Source organism: Moschus berezovskii, chromosome 18, assembly GCF_049115385.1.
Source record: "Moschus berezovskii isolate FMDL1 chromosome 18, NW_MosBer_1.0, whole genome shotgun sequence".
Classification (NCBI taxonomy): Eukaryota; Metazoa; Chordata; class Mammalia; order Artiodactyla; family Moschidae; genus Moschus; species Moschus berezovskii.
The window spans coordinates 17,853,517-17,881,198 of record NC_142477.1 but is presented as its reverse complement, the minus strand read 5'-3'; the positions used below and the strand labels follow the sequence as shown (position 1 = coordinate 17,881,198).

At 39.1% G+C, this 27,682-nt stretch overlaps 1 protein-coding gene across 1 annotated transcript in view; it reads left to right on the top strand.

Moving 5' to 3' along the window:
* The window catches only part of DNAH5 (dynein axonemal heavy chain 5), a 265,941-nt gene that overhangs the window by 113,471 nt on the left and 124,788 nt on the right, over positions 1 to 27,682 (top strand). The window contains exons 38-47 of the mRNA XM_055422257.2: positions 32 to 226; positions 4,600 to 4,734; positions 5,565 to 5,672; positions 7,832 to 7,985; positions 15,322 to 15,468; positions 18,480 to 18,721; positions 20,967 to 21,143; positions 21,582 to 21,783; positions 23,094 to 23,236; positions 24,182 to 24,316. Of these exons, the coding sequence (XP_055278232.2) occupies positions 32 to 226; positions 4,600 to 4,734; positions 5,565 to 5,672; positions 7,832 to 7,985; positions 15,322 to 15,468; positions 18,480 to 18,721; positions 20,967 to 21,143; positions 21,582 to 21,783; positions 23,094 to 23,236; positions 24,182 to 24,316 (1,638 nt within the window). The remainder of the gene's footprint in view (positions 1 to 31; positions 227 to 4,599; positions 4,735 to 5,564; positions 5,673 to 7,831; positions 7,986 to 15,321; positions 15,469 to 18,479; positions 18,722 to 20,966; positions 21,144 to 21,581; positions 21,784 to 23,093; positions 23,237 to 24,181; positions 24,317 to 27,682) is intronic.

Sequence of the window (27,682 nt, the reverse complement as noted above, 5' to 3'; positions counted from 1 at the left end):
CATTCATTCTTTGGTTTTATTTTCTATACAGAATCCTGGCTATGCTGGGCGGCAGGAACTCCCTGAAAACTTGAAGATTAACTTCCGCTCCGTGGCCATGATGGTCCCTGACCGGCAGATTATCATCAGGGTGAAGCTGGCCAGTTGTGGCTTCATTGACAACGTTGTTTTGGCCAGGAAGTTTTTCACACTGTACAAGTTGTGTGAGGAGCAGCTTTCTAAGCAGGTGTGAGATTCTGAAGGTCCCTATGTATTTAGGCATGTTGAAAATTTTTATTCTGTTCTGGAGAGGGTGTGGAGAAAAAGGAAGCTTCTTAGATTGTTTGTGGGAATGTAAGTTGGTGCAGCCACTGTGGAAAACAGTATGGAGGTTCCTCAGAAAACTAAAACTAGAATTGCTATGTGATCCAGCAATCCCACTCCTGGGCATATATCCATAATTTGAAAAGATACATGTACCCCAATGTTCATTGTAGCACTATTTACAGTAGCCAAGGCATGGAAGCAAACTAAATGTGCATTCACAGAGGAATGGAAAAATATGTAGTATATATATATATATGTATATATAATGTAATATTTGTTGTTGTTCAGTTGCCCTGTTGTGTCCCACTCTTTGCGACCCCATGGACTGCAGCACGCCAGGCTTCCCTGTCCTTTCCCATCTCCCGGAGTTTGCTCAAACTCATGTCCGTTGAGTCGGTGATGCCATCCAACCATCTCATCCTCTGTTGCCCCCTTCTCCTCCTGCCTTCAATCTTTCCCAGCATCAGGGTCTTTTCCAATGAGTCAGCTCTTTGCATCAGGTGGCCAAAGTATTGGAGTTTCATCATCAGTCCTTCCAATGAATATTCAGGACTGATTTCCTTCAGGATTGACTGGTTTGATCTTGCTGCCAAGGGACTCTTCAAGAGTCTTCCCCAGGACCACAGTTTGAAAGCATCAATTCTTTGACACTCAGCCATTTTTATTGTCCAGCTCTTACATCTGTACATGACTGCTGGAAAAACCATAGCTTTGACTATATGGATCTTTGTTGGCAAAGTAAAATCTCTGCTTTTTAATATGCTGTCTAGTTTTGTCATTGCTTTTCTTCCAAGGAGCAAACATCTTTTAATTTCATGGCGCAGTCACTGTCCACAGTGAGTTTGGAGCCCCCAAAAATGAAGTCTGTCACTATTTCCATTGTTTTCCCATCTATTTGCCTTGAATTGATGGACCGGATGCCATGATCTTTGTTTTTTGAATGTTGACCTTTAAGCCAGCTTTTTCACTCTTATCTTTCACTTTCATCAGGAGGCTTTAGTTCCTCATGCTTTCTGTCATCTGCATATCTGAAGTTATTGATATTTCTCCCGGCAATCTTGATTCCAGCTTGTGCTTCATCCAGCCTGGCATTTTGCATGATGTACTCTGCATAGAAGTTAAATAAGCAGGGGGACAATATATAGCCTTGACATACTTTTTCCCAAATTTGGAACCAGTCTGCTTTTCCATGTCTGATTCTAACTTTTGCTTCTTGACCTGCATATAGGTTTCATAGGAGGCAGGTAAGGTAGTCTGGTATTCCCATCTCTTTAAGAATTTTCCACAGTTTGCGGTGATCTAAACAGGCAAAGGCTTTAGCCTAGTCAATGAAGATGTTCAGTCATAAGAAAGAATGAAATAATGTCATTCACAGCAACGTGGATGGACCTAGAGATGACTGTACCAAGTTAGGTCAGAGAGAGAAAGACACATACCATATGATATCACTTATGTGTGGAATCTAAAATATTCTACAAATGAACATATTTATAAGGCGGAAACAGACTTAACAGACATAGAAAACAAATTTATGGTAATTAAAGGAGAACAGTGTGGGGAAGGATACCTTAAGAGTTTGGAATTAACATATACATACTGCTGCTGCTGCTAAGTCGCTTCAGTCGTGTCCGACTCTGTGCGATCCCATAGATGGCAGCCCACCAGGCTCCCCCGTCCCTGGGATATGCATACTACTATATAGAAAAATAGAAAACTAATAAGGACCTGCTGTGTAGCACAGGGAACCCTACTCAATATTCTGTAATAACCTATATGGGAAAAGAATCTGAAAAAGAATAGATACATGTATATATGTAAAGCTGAATTACTTTGCTGGATACCTGAAACTAACACAATATTGTAAATCAACTATACTCCACTATAAAATAAAAATTAAAAAAACAAGAAAATTGTAGACTGGAGTTGTTGAGAAAGTACCTCCCTGGTGCAAAGTAGAAAATGGTATCATTGCAAAAATGATTTTTCATGTATAGTTTTATTAAGTACATTTGAAGAAATTAATATTTATAGCATAGAAATGAAGTGAATATGATCTGAATTGATTAAGAGCCAAAGGAAAATGCATATTGTTGTTTGCTCTTCATCCCACCTATCCATTTATCATAAAGTGTTGTGTGTCCTCATGGTTTTGAGGAACCTCTAATTCAAACTTCTTTGAATCTAAATTATTTCTTACACCCACAGATTCAGCTCAATTCAATTCTCACTGAAAACATCCTTAGTTTCTTTTGCTTGTGCTCAGCCACTCACTCATGTCCAACTCTTTGCCACACCATGGACTGTAGCCCACCAGACTCCTTCGTCCATGGGACTTCTCAGGAAAGAATACTGGCGTTGGTTGCCATTTCCTACTCCAGCAGATCTTTCCAACCCAGGGATCTAACCTGAGTCTCCTGCATTGGAAAGTGAATTCTTTACTCTTGTGCCACCTGGGAAGTCCCCTTACTCTGTCTTCTCCTTTCTGTGCTGTCTCTTGGGTGCAGAAAAACTCCCACATCACTAACTTCTGCCCTCTCCTCTGAGTTCACATCTGTTTCCTTCATTCCTATTGCCCTTGTTCACCAGGTCATGGGAAATGATACGAGTCCATGTGTTACAAAACAATTGGCCCTGTGCTGATCCCTTGATCAATAGCCTGTGAATCTCACTTCATGCCCGCAGATTGAACTGAGTCCAATTATGGAAAACTTTCCTTAATTAATTCCACCCACCAACAGTTTCAAGTCATTGTTACTTTTATGCAAACTTGCTTATGTTTCCATTTTATTGACGATTAGAATTTAAACTCCTTGAAGGCAGGAACTCAATCTGAATATTTGTATGTGCCCTATCCATCAGACGATTGGTATTAAGTGATGCATCTAGCTTCCAATTAGTAGATAATTTTTTTCTATAGGTTTTTTTATAAATTATGATTCAAAACATAGTCATTGAAGAAAAAAGGCAAAGGGGGCAGCAGAGGATGAGGTGGTTAGATAGCATCACCGACTCAATGGGCATGAATTTGAGCAAACTCCAGGAGATAGTGAAGGACGGAGGAGCCTGGTGTGCTCTAGTCCTTGGGGTTGCAGAGTCAGATACGAATTAGCAATGGAACAACAATAAAAAATATAACATTAGCTTATCATCCTAACCATTTTTGAGTGTACAGTTTGATAGTGTTGAAACAGATCGCCATAGCTTTTTTCTCTTGCAAAACAGAAACTCTATACCCGTTAAAAAACTCCTCTCTCCTTCCCTTTGTTCCCTGGTAACCACCACTGAACTTTCTGTTTCTATGTATTTGACTACTTTAGATACCGTATACAAATGGAACCACACAGTATTTGTCTTTTTTTGTGACTAGCTTGTTTAACTTAGTGTAATGTCCTCAAGTTGCATTCATGGTGTAGCATGTGATAGTACTTGTTTCCTTTTTATGATTGAATATCATTTCAGTTTCCGTATGTGTCACATTTTGTTTATCCATTCCTCCGTCAATGGACCTTTGGGTTGCTCCCACCTTTTGTCTGTTGTGAATAGTGTTGCTATGAACACGGGTGTGCAGATATCTTCTTGAGACTCTGCTTTCAATTCTTTGGAATATAGTCCCTGAAGTGGGGTTGCTGGATCCTATGGTGGTTCTATTTTAAAAAGTTTTGAGGAACTGCCAGAGATACTGTTTCCTATGGTGGTTGGAGAATCGGTTTTTAATTATTTGCTTTATATGTGCTAAAATTTTGGGTGATTGAGATTTTATAAATATATGTCAAGAACTTAACAAAGCTGGGGGCTTGGCTTTCCAATTTACTTTTATTGTTACCCCCTTTAGGTTATCTTGGAATTTAGCTACTTTTTTTTCCTCTTTGATATTCCTATCTTTTAACCTTATATGATGGTCATGAGCAAGGTCACAGTTTAATTCTGGTTCGAAATTTTAGTTTTCGATATGAAGACAATTTCTTGTGGATAATGGGCTTAAGAAGGGCTCAAGGGAACCTGTATATTCCATGAGGAAGTTTACTCCTTTCTCCCTGTCAAGATCTGGCTATTATCAATAGTTTTCTGATCTAAGGGCTTAAATTAGTGATGACACAGGGGAGCGGGCTCTTTTGGATATTCTCCATTTCCTAAAAAGAAAAAGTTATTGATAAAAAGATTTATTGCTCTACTATCTGTACACGTGTTCAAAAGGAAAATCAGCATTTATTCATTATGCCTCTGTCAAATTTGTACAGTTGCCATGGGTAACTTAATTTTGAAAATAAGCCCACTGTTCTTCACATTCTTCAGGTACATTATGACTTTGGTCTGCGTAATATTCTGTCAGTTCTGCGAACCCTGGGAGCAGCCAAAAGAGCCAGCCCCACGGATACGGAGTCCACGATCGTCATGCGTGTGCTTCGAGATATGAATCTTTCCAAACTGGTGAGGTTCACAGATGGAGCTGTTCCACCCACTTAAATTTCAGTTTAAGCGCAAATGAGATTTAGAAATATTTATTTAAAGAGCTCATTTAAAAGGCTTAATTATCAGATGAAGCACTTTAAATTTCATAGAGCATGACTTTAAATTACATTTTTTTCAGAAGTAATTTCTGTGGCGACTCATATCTAGTCTAACACATGTCTATTCCAATAGAATGAAAATGGATTAAAAAAAATCTATGTCTTAAGTTTCCAGATACCTCAAAATTTTTGTGTTTTAGGGCTATAATCCCACCTCTTTTAAAGTAGATTTTGGCAGGAAATTGTAAGATTTTGCAAGTGTGTAAAATTTCACATTCTTTGATTTCACAGTTGAGACTGACAATCAGTCATCTGGTTATCAGTGAATCTCTATCTATATCAACGATATATTTTTCAAAGTAAAAGTATGACTTAAACAAATTTCATTTCATGAATTTGCCACTCTGTTTCATTTGAAAAATTCTTTTTCATTTAAATAAGAAATTATAGGTTATGTAGTAACTCCCTAAACTAGTTGTTTTACAGAAAGTTGTCACATAGTCAGTATTTTCTTTCCTTCTATTTTCTTCCTTTTTTCCCCTCTTCTTCTCTACCCTCCCTCCCTTTTAAAAACTAATTTTTAATGCGTGGGAAACATGATGAACATATTTCTCAACTTCAGTGGAGGTATTTTATTTATTACTGGCTGTGATAAAGTAATCTGAAATGTATTACTCATTTTCAGTTTGCCTAATATTGCTGTGCTTGTGCCAAAAGAATTGGTCTGATTTCTTTTCTTTTCTTTTTGAGATTGATGAGGATGAACCTTTATTTTTGAGTTTGATTGAAGATCTCTTCCCAAATATTCTTCTGGACAAGGCGGGTTACCCTGAACTGGAAACAGCAATTAGTAGACAGGTAACATGTTTCACAGAACATAAAGCTACGTGTTCCTTTCATCTGAATTTCATGAGAATCAAGTGCAGCTGGTGAGGTCTAAATCTACAGATTCTGAGAACAACACCAAGGCTGTGACCAGCTCTAAGAGAAGCCATTGCACACCATTAATAGAATTTTTCCTGCCAGGGGGTCTCCTCATGTCATTCAACCAGTGAGCCATGTGCTAGTGACACTTACTGATGGGGACTATTCCACACCAGGTTCCCAATGAAAAGTGATGGGTCAGCATGGGCCGGGGGGTGCAGCCTGCTGCCTTACCTGTGCTAGGCTTGCTTCTCTCTGCAGCCCTGGTGTTTGTTTATCATGTTGCTCTGGTGTCCTGACTCCTGCTACTGAAAGTCATTTGGAGTGATCTCATGTGGCTCCTTCGCTGTCCATCTTTTTCCCCAAGCCAAGGATCACTTGTGATTTCTTCCTTGGGCTCTGGGGGATCCATCATGTTAAGTGTATCATGAGGTGTCTGGATTTTCCATGATACTTGGTGCAGCTTTAACTTTTTATCATCTTCCTATGCTGTGCTATGCCAAGTGGCTTCAATAGTCTCCAGCTGTTTGTGACACTATGGACTGTAGCCCACCAGGCTTCTCTGTCCATGGGATTCCAGCCCAGTACCAGAGTGGGTTGCCATGGCCACCTCCAGGAGATCTTATCTCCCCAGGGATCAAAACCGCATCCCTTATATCTGCATTGGCAGGTGGGTTCTTTACCACTAGCACCTCCAGGGAAGCCTTATAATCTTCCTAGGAATGGAAATGAATCATGAAAATCTTGTGCCTCAATTTCCTTTCCTATGAAAAAGCGTTTGGAAAAAAAAGTTTTATAGAAATGGTGACTAGCTCATATTTATAAAATGCATTTCAATTCTTTGAATGTATTTGTAATAAAAATTAAATATGGTAGTATTTTATGGAGACTTTCCCTTTAAAAGTCAGTGTATAAAAATCTTAATCTCCCAGTCAGGTAAAAGTGATAATTCATTTTGCAAATGGCTTCTTCATCATATGGCCAACTTAATTGTAGCATTGCCTAAAAATGCTAAGTATAAGCTAATTTATAATGTGACTTACATTTGTAATTTGTAGCATATGAGAAATCTGAAGAGTCAATAGATAGCATAAAATAATACATAAGAATTATCCAAAAATTATTTAAGTAAGAATAAAAGCATCATTTATAGTGAATTTAAGCATAGCATGATGGTTAAGAGAATGAACCATAGGGTTGAATCTTGGGGTCAGGTCCTTACTCCATAACTTTACAACGAATAATATTGGGTAAATTACTTAGCCTCTTTGTGTCTCAGTTTTTTATCTGTAAAATGAAGATATCATTTGTACTAAGCTCATAGAAGTTTAGATTTAGAATAGTGTTTCACAGAGTAGCTTCCATACATCTGTTTGATAGATAAAAACTATCTAGTAGATTTACAAAAATGGCTTGGCAGTTGTATGGAATTTCAGTCAAATTGGTATGCTTGAAATGATCTTTTTATGCTAAATATTATCTTCTAAATTAAACATCTAAAATAATTTTGCTATTTGAACCTTTGTTCTTAAGTTGCTCCTAATGTGTACATTCATATAAATATGTGTTTGTACTTCCCTAAGTCAGATGTGGATTAGGTTGGGATATCATTTTGACTATGTTCAGCCTGCTTTTTGTCTTGGTGTATATATTTTTTATTGCAGTAAAACTCATTGCTTAAATATACCTTTTAAATGATATGGGGAGGGAGGTGGCAGGGAGGTTCAAGATGGGGAACACATGTACACCTGGGGTGGATTCATATCAATGTATGGCAAAACCAATACATTATTGTAAAGTAATTAGCCTCCAATTAAAATTAAAAAACATAAAATTAAAAAAAAAGATTTATTAAAAACAGAAAAAAAACTGTTTTTTAAGCGTACAGCTCATTGGTATTAAATACATTCATTGTATTATGCAAACATCACTACTATTCGCCTTCAGAACTTTTTCCATCTTTCCAAACTGGCACGTCCATATGTATTAATAGTAACTCCCGTACCTCTAACCTTGCTCCATGTCTGTACTTATTTTGAACATAATGATAAGTCCCAATTGCTGTTTATGTGGGGATTTTGTTTTATTTTCAGGTTGAAGAAGCTGGTTTAATCAACCATCCTCCTTGGAAACTGAAAGTCATCCAGCTGTTTGAAACACAGAGAGTGCGGCATGGAATTATGACCCTCGGGCCAAGTGGAGCAGGGAAGACCACCTGCATCCACACCTTGATGAAAGCCATGACAGGTAAGGGGACAGTCAAGCCTCATTACCCTGGGGACATGTTTTGTGACAGGTGAATGCTCCAGTAGGAACACAAATATAGATGTATATTAACATTTTATAGGAGGAGACCTCTTGGAGAAGGAAATGGCAACCCACTCCCATATTCTTGTCTGGGAAATCCCATGGACAGAGGAGCCTGGGGTTGCAAAGAGTCAGAGATGACTGAGCATGCATGCAACAATATTAGAGTTGAATAGCATGGGGTCGCACAAGAGTCAGACATGACTTAGTGGCTAAACAGCAGCAGCAGTATGTAAGATACAACTTTTTTGAGTATTGGATATGTTTTAGAGATAACACAGCACATTAGTAGACCAGAGGAGAAAAACATTTTTTTTTCCAGCTTATGTTTTAAATGAAAAAACAAAAAATTATTTGACCATGCTGCATGGCACGCAGGATCTTAGTTTCCCAATCAGGGATCAAACTGTGCTCCCTACAGTGGAAGCGCAGAGTCCTAACCACTGGGCTGCCAGGGAACCCCCATTTCCAGCTTTATTCAGATATTATTTTGACACATGTGTAAGTTTAAGGTGTGCAGTGTGCTGATTTGATCCATTTATATGTTGCAAAATTGTTGTCACCATAGCATTGGTTACCACCTCCATCACATCACATAACAACCATTTCTTTTTTGTGATGACAGCATTTAAGGTCTATTGATACTTTCTTAGAAATATTCAAATATTTGTATAATACAGTATTATTAGCTATAATTACCATGCTGTACATTATGAGCCCAGACTTGCTAATCTTATAACTGGAATTTTGTACCCTTTTCCAATATCTCGCCATGCCCTACCCCCCCATCGCTTGTAACTACAATGATACAATCTGTTTCTCTGTTGTTATTCAGCCCCTTAGTCATGTCCGACTCTTTGTGACCCCGTGGACTACAGCATGCCAGGTTTCTCTGTCCACTATATCCTGGAGCTTGCTCAAACTCATGTCCATTGAGTCGGTGATGCCATCCAACCGTCTTGTCCTCTGTCATCCCCTTCTCCTCCTGCCTTCAATCTTTCCCAACAGCAGCATCTTTTCCAAAGAGTCAGCTCTTCATATCAGGTAGCCAAAGTATTGGAGCTTCTGCTGAAGTTGCTTCTCTGAGTTTGACCTTTTTAGATGCCATATATAAGTGAAACCACACAGTATTTGTCTTTCTGTGTCTGACTTATTTCATGTAGCACGATACCCTTAAAGTCCATCCATGTTTTCACAAATGGCAGGATGTTCTTATATTTTGTGGATGAATAATATTCCATTGCATATGTGTCCTACATCTTCTTTATTCGTTCATCCATGGACAGACACAAGATTGTTTCTATATCTTGGCTTTTGTGAATAATGCAAACTTTTTTAAAATTTTTAAATTTATTTGTTTTAATTGGAGGCTAATTACTTTACATTATTGTATTGGTTTTGCCATACATTGACATGAATCTGCCCTGATTTCATGGACTGTGTTATATGTTTTTGGAGAAGGAAATGGCAACCCACTCCAGTGTTCTTGCCTGGAGAATCCCAGGGATGGGGGAGCCTGGTGGGCTTCCGTCTGTGGGGTCACACAGAGTCGGACACGACTGAAGTGACTTAGCAGTTATATGTTTTACATATGTTATGCCATTTAGTTTTCAAAATGATCTTGAGATATGACTACTGTTATCCCCATTTTGGACAAAAAAGTCAAGATTCAACTTCAGAAATACTCAACATCAAAAAGATGGTAAATAATGAGACTCAGAATTAAGGTCAGAGCCCATTAAGGAAAAACCCAGAACTTTCCCAGTTTCACAGTTGTGACTTAATATAAGGTGCTTAATATATGACATATAAGACCCAGGTCTCCCACATTGCAGGTGGATTCTTTACCAGCTGAGCCACAAGGGAAGCCCACGAATACTGGAGTGGGTAGCTTATCCCTTCTGCAGCAGATCTTCCCAACCCAGGAATCGAACTGGGATCTCCTGCATTGCAGGCAGATTCTTTACCAGCTGAGCTACCAGGGAATCCCCAAATATAAGATGCTACCTCTCAATAAATACAAGATAATTTCAAACCTGATTCTTAAATTCTATGTATTGAAAAATCACCCTAACTGTAAACTAATTTCCTGCCCAGAATCAGATATTTTTCTTGAGAAGTGAAATCAGTGCACTTAATTCCCAGATGTCCCTAAGCCTTACATCTCAGCCCCTAACCCAGGGTCATCTAAGCATAATGGGTATTGCCTTGTTCACAATCATCCTTGTATTCTTTGGGTCTTATTAGACATTGATGACATTCTTCTTAAAAGTATTGGTAACCCTTAGTCATGGCAGTTAAGTTCCAAAATTTCACATAACTTTGGCTGTTAGAATGCACCATGCATTGTCCCATAGGGAATAGTTGTTTGACTAGGTTTCCAGTCAGCTCATGGAACCTCAGTGCACTGATACTGGATGGTGGCGATGGTCTATATTTGTTTTAGGGTCCTGCACTCATTGGATTTAGTCTGTTTCCTCAGCAATGGGATGAAGTGAATTCTGTGCAACATGACTCTCAGTGGGGGTCTTCACACTGAGACAGGATTATACTCTCAGCTAACACCTACCTCCACCAAAACTGAGATTTCACATCTGCAGGACTTTATCATGTGATTTTCATGTATGCTATTAAAATTCTGTTTGGGGATCTTTTGGAGAAGGAAATGGCAACCTACTCCAGTACTCTTGCCTGGAAAATTCCATGGATGGAGGAGCTTGGCAGGCTACAGTCCATGGGATTGCAAAGAGTTGGACATGATGGAGCAACTTCACTGATTCACTGGGGATCTTTCTATAGCATTAAAATGATGTATTCCCTCTTTTCAGTTCAGTCAGTCAGTCAGTTCAGTCGCTCAGTTGTGTCCAACTCTTTGTGACCCCATGGCCTGCAGCACGCCAGGCCTCCCTGTCCATCACCAACCCCCAGCGTTTACTCAACCTCATGTCCATTGAGTCAGTGATGTCATCCAACCATTTTATCCTCTATTGTCCCCATCTCCTCCTGCCATCAATCTTTCCCAGAATCAGGGTCTTTTCCAATGAGTCAGTTCTTCACATCAGGTGGCCAAAGTATTGGAGTTTCAGCTTCAGCATCAGTCCTTCCAATGAATATTCAGGACTGATTTCCTTTAGGATGGACTGGTTGGATCTCCCGGCAGTCCAAGGGACTCTCAAGAATCTTCTCCAGCACCACAGTTCAAAAGCATCAATTCTTTGGTGCTCAACTTTATAGTCCAACTCTCATATCCATATATGACTATTGGAAAAACCATAGCTTTGACTAGATGGACCTTTGTTGACAAAGCAATGTCTCTGCTTTTTAAAAAGCTCTCTAGCTTGGTCATAACTTTCCTTCCAAGGAGTAAGCATCTTTTAATTTCATGGCTGCAGTCACCATCTGCAGTGATTTTGGAGCCCAAAAAGATAAAGTCTGTCACTGTTTCCACTGTTTTCCCATCTATTTGTCATGAAGTGATGGGACCAGGTGCCATGATCTTAGTTTTCTGAATGTTGAGTTTTAAGCCAACTTTTTCACTCTCTTCTTTCACTTTCATCAAGAGGCTCTTTAGTTCTTCTTCACTTTCTGCCATAAGGGTGGTGTCATCTGCATATATGAGGTTATTGATATTTATCCCAGCAATCTTGATTCCAGCTTGTGTTTCATCCAGCCCAGCATTTCTCATGATGTACTCTGCATATAAGTTAAATAAGCAGGGTGACAATATACAACCTTGACGTGCTCCTTTTCCTATTTGGAACCAGTCTGTTGTTCCATGTCCAGTTCTAACTGATGCTTCCTGACCTGCATACAGGTTTCTCAAGAGCCAGGTAAGATGGTCTGGTATTCCCATCTCTTTAAGAATTTTCCACAGTTTGTTGTGATCTACGTAGTCAAAGGCTTTGACATAGTCAATAAAGCAGAAGTAGATTGTTTTCTGGAACTCTCTTGCTTTTTCAATGATCCATCAGATGTTGGCAATTTGATCGCTGGTTCCTCTTAAATTATTATTCCCTCTCTTAAATTATGCTCAATAATACTTTGGTTGGTATGAAGCTACCTTCTGTTAATAAACTACAAATGTGCTGGATACAGTTACCTGAACAAAATAAGTAATGGTGGTGTTGGTTTAGTCGTGTCTGATTCTTGCGTTCCCAGAGTGGGTAGCCCACCAGACTCCTCTGTCCATGGGATTTCCCAGACAAGAATACTGAAGTGGGTTGCCATTTCCTTCTTCAGGGGATCTTCCTGACCCAGGGATCAAACCTGGGTCTCCTGCATTGCGGGCAGATTCTTTACTAACTGAGCCACCTGGGAAGCCCTGGTGTCTTAAAATGAGTACTAAATACTAAATGATATAGATATAATGTATAATATGTCTAAATTATATAATCAATAAGGCATCACTGGCTTTGGAGAAAGTCTTTGCAAAAATGAATAAATTATTAGACTACTTGCTGTTTATTGACTTGTTCTTGCGTTTAGTTTGCAGTACTTTGGTGCAGTTTCAAAAACCCAGTGATCTCAGTTTGTTTCCAAGGCAAGGCATTCAACAATACAGTAATCCAAGTCAATGCCCCAACCACTAATGTTAATGAAGCCAAAGTTGAATAGCTCTACAAAGACGTACAAGACTTTCTAGAACTAACAGCAAGCAGGCATGAAAGAAAAATTGCCATGTCTTGAAAGAGTTTACAGTATAGTAAAGTGTCACAGATAATTGGAACTTAGCATGGAAGATTCGATATGGGGAAGATTTGGACAATTATGGTGTGAGCAGAGGCAAAGGAGATCAGAAATTATTGTAAGGAATTCTAGAAAGGCTTACAGAACAGGTGCTACTTCATCTGCGGTTTGAGGGTTAAATAGCAGATGGATAAAAGGTATTCTTAGCAGAATGAAGAGGCTGAATATTCACAGGAGACTGCTGAGAGCCTGATATTCCAGGGAAAGTGCTCTGGTATGGATGAGATGTAATTTCATCTCATGAAATGGGATGGGTGTGGGGAGACACGGAGGGGTAGCCGATGCTATTGGTGCCCAGGCCAGCTCCCTTTGACCCTCCCCTGCTACAGATACAACCATTGGACAGTTTCTCCCCCAAATACCAGTGGGATCTCAGAGTTTGTCAGCCTTATGCCTTTCCACTTCCTGGGACCTGGCTTAGCCTGGAAGAAGGGATTGGGTGGGATTTAATGCTCTTGAGGCAGCCACACCCTCAACCAATATGGTGGAAAGAGTGGAAGGCAAATGTTCATCTCCTCCTGTCTCCTGGAGGGACGCTCCATCTGTGACCAGCTCACCAACAAGCTCTTTACTGGCTTTCTGTCTTTTTCTGTCACACTGTCTTTCACCTGAATTCAAACTCCCAGTTCCCCTGTCTTTATCTCAGGCTTTGCTTCTGGGGGAACTCAAATTGAAGCAAGGGCACAGCATGAGAAGCTTTGTAACTTTAGCTGAACTATTAGATTTTATCCTGTGCGTGATGGGAAGCCGTGGAGCTGAGGAATGGTGTGATTAGCCCTGTGTGCCATGAAGAGCACAGCCTGTGGACGGGAGGGGCTGTCTGGGGACCTCCATAAGGAGGATCTAAGGAGCGGACAGCAAGAAAAGAATGCTTACTCTGGGGCAGAGTCCATGCAGGTGGAAAGAATTAAGAGGAGTTAGTTTAACTAGCATTTAAAAAGTCAAGCATTTTTTTTCTTTGAGTGCTCGTATAAAAATATTATGGGATTTTAAATGAAAATGATACAATTCTACCTACAACCATAATGAAATGATTTGTGATAGTTTCTCTTACATGGGCAACAGACCAGGTCCAGTTTTCATCTGTGCTACTGTCAGACATTTGAAGAGTTTGCTGGCCTTTTGTAAAATATGATTAGATTTTTTTAAAAAAGTATTGCTAGTCTTATGGATCTCATTCATTGAAAAACCTACATTGTGCCTAAGCTGAACTTCAGCACTGTAAAATATTGCAAATAATTAACCCTGATTCTGTTTCTGATTTTGGAAAAACAGAACTATCATTTAATTTTCTAGAAAAGTTTTAATTTAACACCTTTCCAGTGTGCATATCCATGTTTGTGTGCCTGTGTTTGTCAATCTTTCATGCAAGATGTAACATTTTAGCCTCTATTTTTATGATTTTGCATTTTAAATCTTCAAAAATTTTTTATTGAAATACAGTTGATTTACATATTGTGTTAGTTTTAGGCATGCAGCAAAGTGATTCCATTGTATATATATTCTTTTCTAGATTCTCCTTCATTATAGGTTATTATAAGATATTAAATGTAGTCCCTTGTTCTACACAGTAGGTCCTTGTCGATTATCTATTATATATATGTATAAATATATGGGTATATTTTAATCCTGAACTCTTAATTTATCCCTCCCTGCCCTTCTCCTTTCATAACCGTAAGTTTGTTTTCTATGTCTCTGAGTCTATTTCTGTTTTTAAAATAAGTTCTCTTATACCATTTTTTAAGATTCCACGTCTAATATACTTTAAATTGTTTTCTTTTTTTTTTGAGTTTGAGAGATTTGCATACCTTTTGTGAAGTTGACCACAGAAAAATAATTCTTGATTTTTGTAACATTAATTTAGCTGGTTGCTTCCAAATGAGCAAGACCATATCTCAGCAAATGAAAGCTGTTAATGAGGAGAATCAGGCACCTTCTCTGTGAATTTCAGATATAAGGTTTAACCTGCGTGCGAGCATGCTTATTCCTTCAATTGTTTCTGACTTTGTGACCCTATGGACTGTAGCCCGCCGTGCTCCTCTGTCCATGGAATTCTCCAGGCAAGAATACTGGAGTGGGTTGCCATTCTCTTCTCCAGAGGATCTTCCCGATCCAGGGATTGAACTCAGGTCTCCTGCATTGCAGGCAGATTCTTTACCATCTGAGCCACCAGGGACCCATGATTTAACCTAGTAGACCAGAAACCAAAAGATTTTGAGCTGACATTTGAAGCACTTCCAGATTACATTAATTCCTTCATCAATTCCAGCATGATATCATTCCCCCCCGCCCTTCGTAACATGCAGTTTTCTTTTCCAGATGATAAAAAAAGTGCTTTAGTCAAGAACATATAATGAGGTTAATTATGATAACTTGGGATGCAATGAGATGTGTATTTTCAATGTAATTTCGTATTTTTCATGTTTTGAATACCTGCTGACAGATAGTACACTGCAAACTGGTGCAGTGTTGCCTTATGATGGTTCGTTCTACGTGTGAGTGGTTTAAAATCTGGATTTACTTGGTATAGATTGTGGGAAACCACACCGGGAAATGAGGATGAATCCTAAAGCGATTACAGCCCCACAGATGTTCGGTCGGCTTGATGTGGCGACGAATGATTGGACCGATGGGATATTTTCTACTCTTTGGAGGAAGACACTGAGGGCTAAGAAAGGTAGGAGATGAATTGCAAGTGTAATTTTTTATTTTTAAAGTTTTATTGGAGTAAAGCTGGTTTACAATTTTGTGTTAGTTTCAGGTGTACAGCAAAGCAAATAGGTTATACATATACATATATCAGTTCTTTTTTTGAAAAATTCTTTTCCATATAGGTCATTACAGAGTAGTGAGTAGAGTTCCCTGGGCTATACAGTAGGTTTTCTCTTAGTTATCTATTTTATATATAGTTGTGTGTATGTCAATCCCAATCTCCCAATGTATCCCTCCTCTCCTTACCTCTGGTAAGCATAAGTTTTTTTCTACATTCATGACTCTAAAGAGAGTTTATACATTTTTTTCTTTTGGTAGCACCACAGAGCATGCAAGATCTTAGTTCTCCCACCAAGGATTGAAGCTGTATCCCCTGAGGTGAAAGCATGGAGTTTTAGCCACTGGACCACCATAGTCCCTGAATTACAGCTATAATTTTTGACATGTGCTTCTAAATAAAAGCCTTGGTAGCTATTTAAAATTAGTAGGGGACTTTGTGGTAGTCCAGTGGCTAAGAATCCATCTTCCAATGCAGGAAACACGGGGCTGATCCCTGGTTGGGGAGCTAAAACCCCACATACTGCAGGGAAATTGAACTTGTGGGCCACAACTAAGGCCTGACGCAGCCAAATACATAAATATTAAAAAAAAATTAGTAAAACTGTGTTTTCTGTATAATATCTTATCCAAGATCAAGAAATCATAAATCAGTGTGATATGTGTGAATGTTGAAACACAGAAATGATTAATTAGTGACTGATTAATGTATTTGAAATACCCACCTCCTTCCTTTTTTTGGTTACAAAGGGAATTATTTTCCTTTTTAAAAAGTATTTCTATATTCCTGTGATATCTTAGAATGAAACGGCAAAAGCTGTTAAGGAAAATTGATTGTATTAAATCAAGTGATTTCACCATAACTATTTTCACTGAATATTTAAAAAATGGTACTCATCTCAGTATGGCCTATCTTTAGAAAACTGATTCTCCTATAAAATCATAGGTGGAAATGAGCTTCTTAGGAAAGAAGATTGTATCAAAAATAAAGCTTTTGATCATACGTTATTTTCTTTAGATGATATGTGTGTTTGGCTTTAGTTTAAACCAATTCCTTAAAGGCTAGTGGTTCACTCTGAATATTCTCTTACTTAGGGACCCTGCAAACTGAGCCCAGTGGTCCCAGAATATAAGTTCGGATGGAGGCGGTGATGATCAGTCCTCCTCTCACTCCTGAATGAGTGGGAGAAAGCACTGTGAAAGCAATTGCAGGGGCACAGGAGGATACAGGAGGAGGGCAGAGACATTTGGGTTCACTTCACGAGTCCATGCCTTGGGAAACAGTGTTCTGTTGAAAAACATTTAAGGTGGCAACACAGATCTCCTTGAGGGAATGTGACTGATCAACCCAACACCATTGGTGAAAGAGAAAAGAAAATGCCTCATTTCTAGTGTATTAGAAACTGCTGCTGTTTTATAGGAATTAAATACACTTTTGTTTCTGACTTATTCTAGTAATCCTGTGTCACACAGATCCAGTGAGCAAATGTTAATGCAGAGACTAGGCGCTCAGAGAGGTTTTTTTTTTTTAAACTCTTTTAAAAAAAGGCAGCATACACTTTTACTTTCACAGGGACTCTGGCGATCGGATCACCATTTTCCTTAAACTGCTAGTTGAATAAGCATAATTAGGATTTTCTAAGCGTTTCATTTGACTCAGAGTACTGCACAGTTGTTACAAATAAAAATTAGAACTACAGACTTGGTCATGATGCTGGTTTGTGAAAGAGAACTAGTGGTTAAAAAATTAAGAGCAACTGTGAAACCGAATACCTAAATTTACAAGGGCATTTCTGTTGGGTGTTCTGCTGATGCTGCTGTCTTTACCTCCAAATATCTCCTGACCTAACGTTTGTTAGTCTGTGCCCAGTGTCCCTCAGAAAGTGCTCTGTTGGGGACACTCATAACCTCCACCTTGTCACACACAGGCTGTTGATTCTCAGCCTAGCCCCACTCTCAGCAGTGTCTGATGTAGCTGATCACTCCTTCAAACTCTTCCACCACTTGACTTCATGGACACCTTCCTCACTTCCGCTTCACTGAGAGGTCAGCCAGAGGGAGGAGCCAGCGGAGGAGACCCTGTTTCAGACCCAGAAGTCTGAATGTTCAAGTGCCTCTGTTCCTATCTGTACACTTATGATCTGGATGAAACTTACCCAGTTCTTGGCTCTCAATGCCATCTCTAAGCTGATCTCTACATTTTAATCTCTAGTCTTTGAATTCTCAACTCAACAGCTCTATGGGCTCTCTTGCTGAACATCTCAAACTCAGCCTGTGCCAACCAGAATGGATTCTTGAAGCTCTGCCTGTCTTTCTGACATCACTCACATCCCTTTCTGCCTTCTCATCTTCTTTCAAACCAGGTTTGACTTCCTGCTGTTCCTGGAGCATGATCACCTTAAGCTTGTACCCACTTCAGGACCTTTGCAACTACTATTGCCACTGCCTGAAAAATCCTAGTTCTACATCTCTTCATCACGTCATTCTGTTCCAGAAATATTTCATGGACCACCTTATCTAAAATGCCCCACCCTCTTATCCTACTGAATTTTTCTTACATATTTCTTTGTATATTGCTTTGTCATCTCTACCCCTTAGAAAGCAACCCCTGTGAAGGGCAGGATATTGTCTTTTTTATCACCCTATCCCAGGAACAATGCTGATACAGAGAAGGTGCTCAATGAATATCTGTTCTGGGAACAAATGACTTTTTGTTTTGATTGTGTGCTTTAAACAACTGCTACATAAAGAACTGGAAGACCCCTATGCAAAGAAATCAGATAATCATTTAGGTCAAAGCTTTATTTAAAAATTAATGAAAATTACATTGTTATAATATTTCTTCAAGCATAGTAGTTATGTATATATGCATATATGTGTCTGTATGCTCTTCCCCCTGCCCTTGGTGGGATGTTTTAGGGGAGCATATCTGGATAGTTCTTGATGGTCCAGTGGACGCCATCTGGATTGAAAATCTGAATTCCGTTTTGGATGATAACAAAACACTAACCCTTGCCAATGGCGATCGGATTCCCATGGCTCCAAACTGCAAGATTGTTTTTGAACCTCATAACATTGACAACGCGTCACCTGCTACCGTCTCAAGAAATGGGATGGTTTTCATGAGTTCTTCTATCCTTGATTGGAGCCCTATTCTTGAGGTATGACTGGAATCTTTTTCGGTATAATTAAAGAGGGAAATAAGTCCTTGAGCCTTCCTTTAGAGTGTGCACTGATTTTTCTGCAGACTTCCTGTGTAATTGCATTTTAATGCTGATGTTCATGGGAGATCCTTGAACGCTTGTGCGACCTTCAGCCCTGGTTGTCTCTTAAAGATTTCTTCAGTGCTCAGGGTTCTTCAGCTTGGGTTGAGGAATCATTGCAAGGCCTAGGTGAATCAATAATCCTACCACACTGTAAATGAATAAGGAAAATTTAAGCAACCATCTTAGAATATTAACTTGAAGAAGATACTTTATTAAAATTGCATTTAAAGAGTTTTTATGAGACTCAATAGTAATAATGTTATTTTTAAGTTTGCAACTGGAAATAATATTTCAGATAATCTGTTTAATTCCTGATAAGGTATATTATTTTATTACTACCAGTATATGTTAGAGTATATTGATTATGGTATGATTGTAATTAAAGAATGCCTTGCATACTTATATATTTTACTAAATAAATACCATAGTGTAAGGCAGAATGCTTATTAGATGAGCCATCAGTACAATCTTTTTTGACACTGTCGGTCAAATTATTATTTTCATTCAAATAAGTTTTTTGGAGATAATTTTGATTAAAAACTTATGAATATGTATTTTAAATTAGGGGATTATAAAGAAAAATGATTCTGATGGATATGGACAGTTGGATATGTCACTAAAAATGCTTCTGAAAATTTCAAATTTCACAATTAAATTATCCATCCTTCAAGGAGAATTCAGAACAAGTTCTCAACACTGGTTTTCCAAGAATAATCACCACTGGCATTTCTTTGAAACACAGATAACTGTGTCATACCTCAATCTATCAAATTGGAATCTCTGGGGAGAAAGGTGTTCTAAATGTTTTTTCAAAAGTACCACAGTGGATTCAGGCTTGGTAACCGGGATACAGCAAACCTCAAGTGAAAATGAATTTGTGATTTTCCCCCAAATACTTCAAATTTACAAAGGCTTTTTCGAAAATGTTTTTACACTGTTAGCTAATGAATATTTACAGTTTGCTATTTATGAAATGAGTTTCTATTATATTCTGTCCATGTTGAGGGTGAATAAGATCTTTATATTAATGCTAATTTGCTTACAAATGGTTAGCAAGAAGCAGGACTCATAAATCTCTGACTGGAAACGTTTAGAGGAAGGCAGGCAGCTCTGAAAGAGTCATTGGAGGGCTGACAATGGAGAAGTTGTGATCATGAGACTCCATGAACCTCTGAGAGTCACACTGATTACTTGGCCCTGTGTATATTTTCTGCTTCCATCAACTTGAAAGTGCGATGTTTTGTTTTTGTCATTGTGCAATCATGTTGAATTCATGAAATTATGGATAACCAAGAATCACTGTTTTATTGCTTCTGTTCAGAGTCTCTAAGAATGACCTGATTTCTTGATGCTAAGGGAAATTTCCTTATCCGAAGAAAATATTGTTATGTGCTAAGTGGTACTTCGTTATGAATCACATGCAGTTTCCTAATACTGGCTTTCCCAAATGACTAAATTCTCCATTTTCCTGAGTATTCTTTGATATTTTTTCTACATTGGTTATTAATTAGATTAGAAGAAGTAAAACTGTGATATATCTCTGTCTCCCATTTTGAATAATCTGAGAATGGATTCCCTTTATTTATCTTTGATTACTTTTTCTTTTTACAAATTATTTCCATGTATATGCCTCCTCATTTTTTCTGAGAATATTATAACCAAGAGCCTAAGACTTTTCCCTTTATCTTGACTTCAAGACCTGAGCTTAGGTGTAGTGTAGCTGAACTTACAGATGATAGAATAAGACCCTGGGACCAGTTTTTTCCAAATGACTTGGACTTCCCAGGCGGCTCATTGGTAAAGAATCCACCTGCAATGCAGTGGGTTTGATACCTGGGTTGAGGATGGCCTTGACACCTACAAGCTGTGGGATCCTGGGCACTTTACTTAAACTCCTTGGGCCTTAGTTTGCTCATCTGTAGAAGAATAATAACCATCCCTATCTCATAGAATTGTTTTGACATTAAATGAGGTCACACATGAAATAATTTATATCAAGGCCTGGTACATTACAAGTGCAATATAATCATTAGGTATTAGTATTGTTAATTGATATTTAAAAACTCTCTTGTACCTCAACTGGATCATTTTTCTGGTGTGCCAATAAATTTAATGAATGCATTCATCTGAACACTAACAGGGTTTTCTTAAAAAACGTTCGCCTCAAGAAGCTGAAATTCTTCGTCAGCTGTACACCAAATCGTTTCCAGACCTGTATCGCTTCAGTATTCAGAACTTAGAGCATCAGATGGAGATGCTGGAGGCCTTTGTGGTCCTGCAAAGCATCAACATGCTCCAGGGCCTCATCCCTCCCAAGGTAAATCCCTCAATTTTCTAGAAATTTCTCCCTTGTTAGCTGAGCCACACTTTGCAGAGTGCAAGATTGAAATGGATTTTTAGAGCCAGAGGGGGAGGGGAAGGTTTCAATCATGGAATTCACATATTAATGCTTTGTGTGTGTGTGTGTTTCATTTCTTTTTTTTTTAAACAAAGCAAGCCACGGTTTGTATTGATCACTTGGTGGCAGGTTCACAGTCATCTAAAAGGATTCTAAATTTATTTTAGAAAGTTGCTTGATATTCCCAGACATCAGTTCTGAATTTTTTCTCCAGTTTTATTCATCTTTTCCTCCTTGTCTTTTTTTTGGGGCGGGGGCTGTTATCCCTTTTAGATCTTTACTTAGATTTTCATTAAGATATCAAAGCCAAGTCTTGATTTGAGAATGAATTAAAAGGAAAGTTTCTTGCATGAGCAGGAGCAAGGCCGGGAGGTCACGGTGGAGCATCTGGGAAGACTGTACGTCTTCTCGCTGATGTGGAGCGTGGGGGCGGTGCTGGAACCGGACGGCCGGCGCCGCATGGAGCAGTGGCTGCGCTCCCGGGAGACGCTGGCCCTGGACCTGCCGCCCCTCGCGGGGCCTGACGACTCCATGTTTGACTATTACGTTGGGTCCGATGGTGAGTCCTGGGCTTCTATCCATCCATCACATGTGGGACCGTTTTTTCTTTCCCCAAATGTCTGATATTTACCTTCTAGCTCTCTACCTATTTATCGGCCTATATTTCCAAATGGTAATCAAAACTATTTGCTGTAAAATTGAAATGGAAATGTTCGTGTGTGTTTGAAAGAGAGCCCATGATTTCTTTTTCATACATTTATTTCAGTTGGGTTCCAAATGCACATTTTCTTGTTGCTAAATATATTGTGTGCTGAAGGAAATGGCAACCCACTCCAGTGTTCTTGCCTGGAGAATCCCAGGGAAGAGGGGAGCCTGGTGGGCTTCCCTCTATGGGGTCACACAGAGTCGGACACGACTGAAGTTACTTAGCAGCAGCAGCAGCAGCAGCAGCAGAACTTTTGAGTTAAAAACAAATTTAAAAAATCCCCAAATCAGATGCATTTCAGCTATTCATTTGATATAATCAGCAACTTTTGTAAAAATTACAAAGTGTGAAGTATATTTTTATCAGATAGGTGTGAATATTCGTAGATATACGTTGTATATTTATGTGCCTACATATTTATAAAGTATATATATACACATATATGTACTACATTTATATGAAATATTTGTATATGGCATCCTAGAATGTTTTATTTTTGGTTTTACAGTTAGAAAAGTATGTAATGTGCAATGATTTTAAGTACCTACTGCTATCACTGTCCTGATTTTTACACACACTTTATGTTATTAAAAACCTCTTGAGCATCCGTTGGATAGCAAAGAGGGATATCAAACCAGTCAATCCTAAAGGAAATCAGTCCTGGGTGTTCATTGGAAGAACTGATGCTGAAGCTCCAATACTTTGGCCACCTGATGTGAAGAGCTGACTCATTGGAAAAGACCCCGATGTTGGGAAAGATTGAAGGCAGGAAGGGGACGACAGAGGATGAGATGGCATCACCGACTCGATGGACATGAGTGTGGGCAAGCTCCGGGAGATGGTGATGGACAGGGAAGCCTGGCGTTCTGCAGTCCATGGGGTTGAAGAGTCAGACATGACTTATTGACTGAACAACAAGAACATATTTAAAAAGAGAATTCCAAGATAACTCTTACTACTGCCACTTTTGAATAGCTCCTTTGGGAATTTTGACTCAGTGAACACATACTTAAAGACTTAGATGTCCGAATTTAATGATTTTTATTTTTTGAGGAGCTTTTGGAAGATGGCTTCATGAGATGTCAAAAATGTCTGCTCTTTATAATTAGGAATTAAATTATTAATAGAAATATGAAAACGTAAGTGTTCTCTGTTCACCTCAGGCAAATGGATGCACTGGAACACATGTACTGAGGAATATGTCTATCCATCTAACACCACCCCAGAATATGGCTCCATCCTGGTGCCAAATGTTGACAACGTGAGAACTGACTTCTTAATTAAAACCATTGCTAAACAGGGCAAGGTATGGCACTTTCAGTTTTATTTAAAATGACACTTTTAGAAATGTCACTTGAAAACATGGAGCATCTTGCCTTCATTTTAGAATGCTTTGTATTGCTGTTTACAATAAATAAAAATATTACCCAAATTAGTATACTACTTCTTTTATTATTCCTTAGCAACAATATTAGGGACTTTCCAGGTGACTCAGTGGTAAGGAATTCACCTGCCAATGCAGGAGATGCAAGAGACTTGGGTTGGATCCCTGGGTTGGAAGATCCCCTGGAGAAGGAAATGGCAACCTACTCCAGCATTCTTGCCTGGAAAATTCCATGGACAGAGGAGCCCGGTGGGCTACAGTCCATGGGTTGCAAAGAGTTGGAGATGACGGAGCATGCATGCAACAATATTAGAGTTGAATAGGTTTAATTCATAATTAATTTTTTTTTCATATATATATAGAGAGAAAGAGAGAGAGAGAGAATGTGAGTTTTGACTTGTTTCTCCAGAGAAATCCTTCTCTTTTAGTTATTGTACTATTTTGCCAGGGCTGACATAACAAAATGCCACAGCCTTGTGGCTTAATCAGCGCACATTTCCTTCTGTACAGTTCTGGAGGCTTGAAGTTCAGGATGAAGGTGTTGGCTGGTTTAGTTTTTCTGGAGACCTCTCTTTCCTTGGCTTCTGGATGACTGTCTTCTCACTGTGTCCTCCCATGGTCTCTGTGTGTGCATGCCTGTTCCTTCTCTGTATATCACAATGTCTTCTTCTTCCACGGGTACCTGTTAGACTGAACAAGAGCCCGCCTTAATGGTCTCATTTTAGCGTAATCATCTTTTTCAAGACTATCTCCAGACATAGTCACCTTCTGAGGTACTGGGAGTTAGGGCATCCTCATATCCACAGTTGAGCCCATGACAATCATCTTATTGTATTTCTTTTATTTCTTTCTCAACTTCTATGATAGGCTGTGCTGTTAATTGGTGAACAAGGAACAGCCAAGACAGTCATAATCAAAGGATTTATGTCGAAATATGACCCTGAAAGCCACGTGATCAAGAGTCTAAATTTTTCTTCTGCAACCACCCCACTGATGTTTCAGGTACTGGCTCTTGGGTGCTGCTAACTGAGCCCAGGTTTGTGATGAGCTTTGGAGGTTTTCTAGAAGCAGTACCATATTGAGGTATAATATTGAGGTATAATAATATTGAGGTATAATAATCAGAAGAATAATAAAGCAGATTTTCAAAACATTAGCATCTATTCTTTAGGAGTTCCATTGTTGGATTTACAGCTAATAACCTTTAACCCAGATCCTTCCTATCCTTCAGTAAAAAGGGGATCTCAGTGCTTCACTGTTTATCTTTCTGTTCAGAGGCATCACGGGATCATCTGTTTAGTGCCTGTTTTGACTGCTAAGCATTAGGGCTTCCTAGTAAGCTAGACTCATTAGTTTTAGAAAGCTTTCAATTAGCCCAACTGCTGTAATTAACTTGCTCATGATAATTTTCAGCCGTTCATGCTAAACAAGGGGTGATGGAGCTGAACATTTGTCTCCCATTTACTTGGTTCCAAACCAAATTGAAATTGTAGATGGGAAAATAGATATTGTTCATTCCTCTTGTGTTACCACAATGGCACATGTATCAGGGACACATGTCTGTTGCTGGACAGATTGTTTTCATCCGAGCTTCCTTTGTTTTCACCATAGTATCACTTTCACATGTTTTATCAGTAGGAGGACAGACTCTATGTCCTTTTTTGCTAGGGACTGTCCAGTTAACCTCTGTTGTCTCAGATAAATAATGAATAGCATCCGCCTCACTAACCAACGTATGAAGTTTGAGCAAAAATTACGTGGTCACCCGATTTTTAGCTAAGGATTCAGTTAGACTTTGAAGAGAGATGATTCTTTTATTTTTCTCAAACAAATATTAATTATTTATTTTTGCAAGCAATTTACACATATATTTAAAAATGTGAATAATACAGAAAATAAGAAGAAAGTGAAAATTTTTTGAGGGAATTTCTGAAAAAGATTTGTTTCTTTAAAAAATAATCTTAAAGTGTTTTTAATGCAACAGCCATCTTATAAATGCTGACATAGCAATAACTTTTGGTTTTTAAAAATGAGAATTCTAGGGCTTCCCTGGTGGTTCAGTGATTAGGAGAGTGCCTTGCTATGCAGGGGAAAGTGAAAGTGAAAATTGCTCAGTTGTACTGACTCTTTGTGACCCTATGGACTATACAATCCATGGGAGTTTCCTGGCCAGAATACTGGAGTGGGTTGCCGTTCCCTTCTCCAGGGGATCTTCCCAACCCAGGGATCAAACCCAGGTCTCCCGCATTGCAGGTGGATTCTTCACCAGCTGAGCCACCATGCACTGGACACCAGTTCAATCCCTGGTCTGGGAAGACCCCACATGTTGCTTAGAATAGCTTTCCTCAACTCCATGCCTAAGTCTGTCTGGATGACTAGCCATCTGGTTTTTATGTCTAAAATGGCACTGTCCAACTGGGGTTCACCCAAGCATTCCATGTATGTGTGAGCTGGACAGATAACAAGGTCAGAATTTTGTTTTGGTGCCTCTGATGGCTTAAGGTGATGTCATCATGACTATCATTCTGCTATTTCAGAGTCAAGTTGTTGTCGATTCTTAGAGAACAGCGTACATCCCATAGTCCAGGCCCTTGCTAGAGGTTTCAACTTTTTACCAATAAATCAGGTTGAAAGAAGTGATTTTCATGGGTGATCATCCATCTAAGTCAGTACTTTACAAATTGTGTTTGGCTAATACTAATCTTGGGGTTTCCCTAGTCACTCAGTGGTAAAGAATTCACCTGCTAATGCAGGAGATTCAGGTTTGATTCCTGGGTCAGGAAGCTACCCCAGAGAGGGAAATGGCAACCCACTCCAGTATTCTTGCCTGGGAAATACCATGGACAGAGGAGCCTGGCGGGCTACAGTCCATGGGGTCGCAAAAAATCGGACACAGCTTAGAGACTAGACAACAACACTACTAATTCTGGGAGTTTTTTTTTTGGCTCATAAATAGCTACTTTAGGGATGTAAATAAGAATCTCTTAATGAGCACTGTAAATCAGTCTGAGAGGAGCATTATTTTATGGTATGTGGTTTTTTTTTTTTGTTAACTGATTATGAATGAATGAAGACCACGATGGGCAGGAACAAAGACTGAAAGGAGAGTTTAGAAACGAGTCTGGAGAAGTGAGCAGAGAGCATCATGGTGTTCCTTGTAAGCCACTAATAAGGAATCATGGGGATACTGAGCAGGATTGTATCACCACTTAGAAAGCTCATTCTGGCTGCTGATGGGAAAGATGGGGCTGTATTCAGAGAGACTCAAGAGGAGGTGGTTATAGGATGCATTCAAATTGGGGCTGAGAAGCAGAACGGACAGGACTTGTTTTTGGGTGAGTGGATATTGTTGGAGGAGAGGGATAGGAGAGAGAAGAAAATGTTAAAGATGACTCCTGAGTTTCTTGTCGTTATTGATCTATGGGTCAAATATTTACTGATAAATATATCATACCAGACCCCTTTATAGACACCCAGGAGGCAGTGATGAATAAGATAAGTAAGGTGCCTGCACTCATTTTATTCTAGTGGATGAGACAGACAATATTCAAGTAAGTGAATATACCCATTTGATTTTATTAACTGGACTGGGCTTTTGTATCACTAGAAGGATGGATGGAGTGGGACAGTAGGTCAAGGAGAACAGGGATTAAGTGGATGGCACAATATTGCAAATATGTTCAGTAACTGATTTCTCTGGGGAGACAGCAGAGTCTAGACAAAGTTGTAAATCATACAATATAGATATTGTATATAACTTATAAAGAAGTTTCCAGGCCTGACTGTAGGCAGGGTGGGTAATTTACAAGGTTGTGACGTTCACTCATTCATATGAGGAAAACAAACAACTAATTTAGAGCATATCATTGTCCAGAGAGGAGGAGATACAGTAAAAAGCAATATTTAAATTATAATAGAACTTAACCACGTTGGAGGGGCTTCCTAGGTGGCGCTAGTGGTGAAGAACCCACTTGCCAATGCAGGAGATGTAAGACACTCAGGTTCGATCCCTGGGTCAGGAAGATCCCCCGGAGGAAGGCATGGTAACCTAGCCCATCAGGCTCTTTTGTCCAAGGAGAATTTCATGAACAGAGGAGCCTGGTGGGTTACTGTCCAGGGCTCACAAAGTGTTTGACATGACTGAGTGACTTAAGACACATTTGGATTTCTTCCCCATTTCTTCTTTGTTGGATTTCCTTCCCATTTAGGTCACCACAGAGCATTGAGTAGGGTTCCCTGTGCTATACAGTAGGTTCTCATTAGCTATCCATTTTATACATAATAATGTATATATGTCAATTCCAATCTCCCAGTTCATCCCAAACCCCCTTTCCCCATTGATATCTGTACATTTGTTCTCTACAGAGA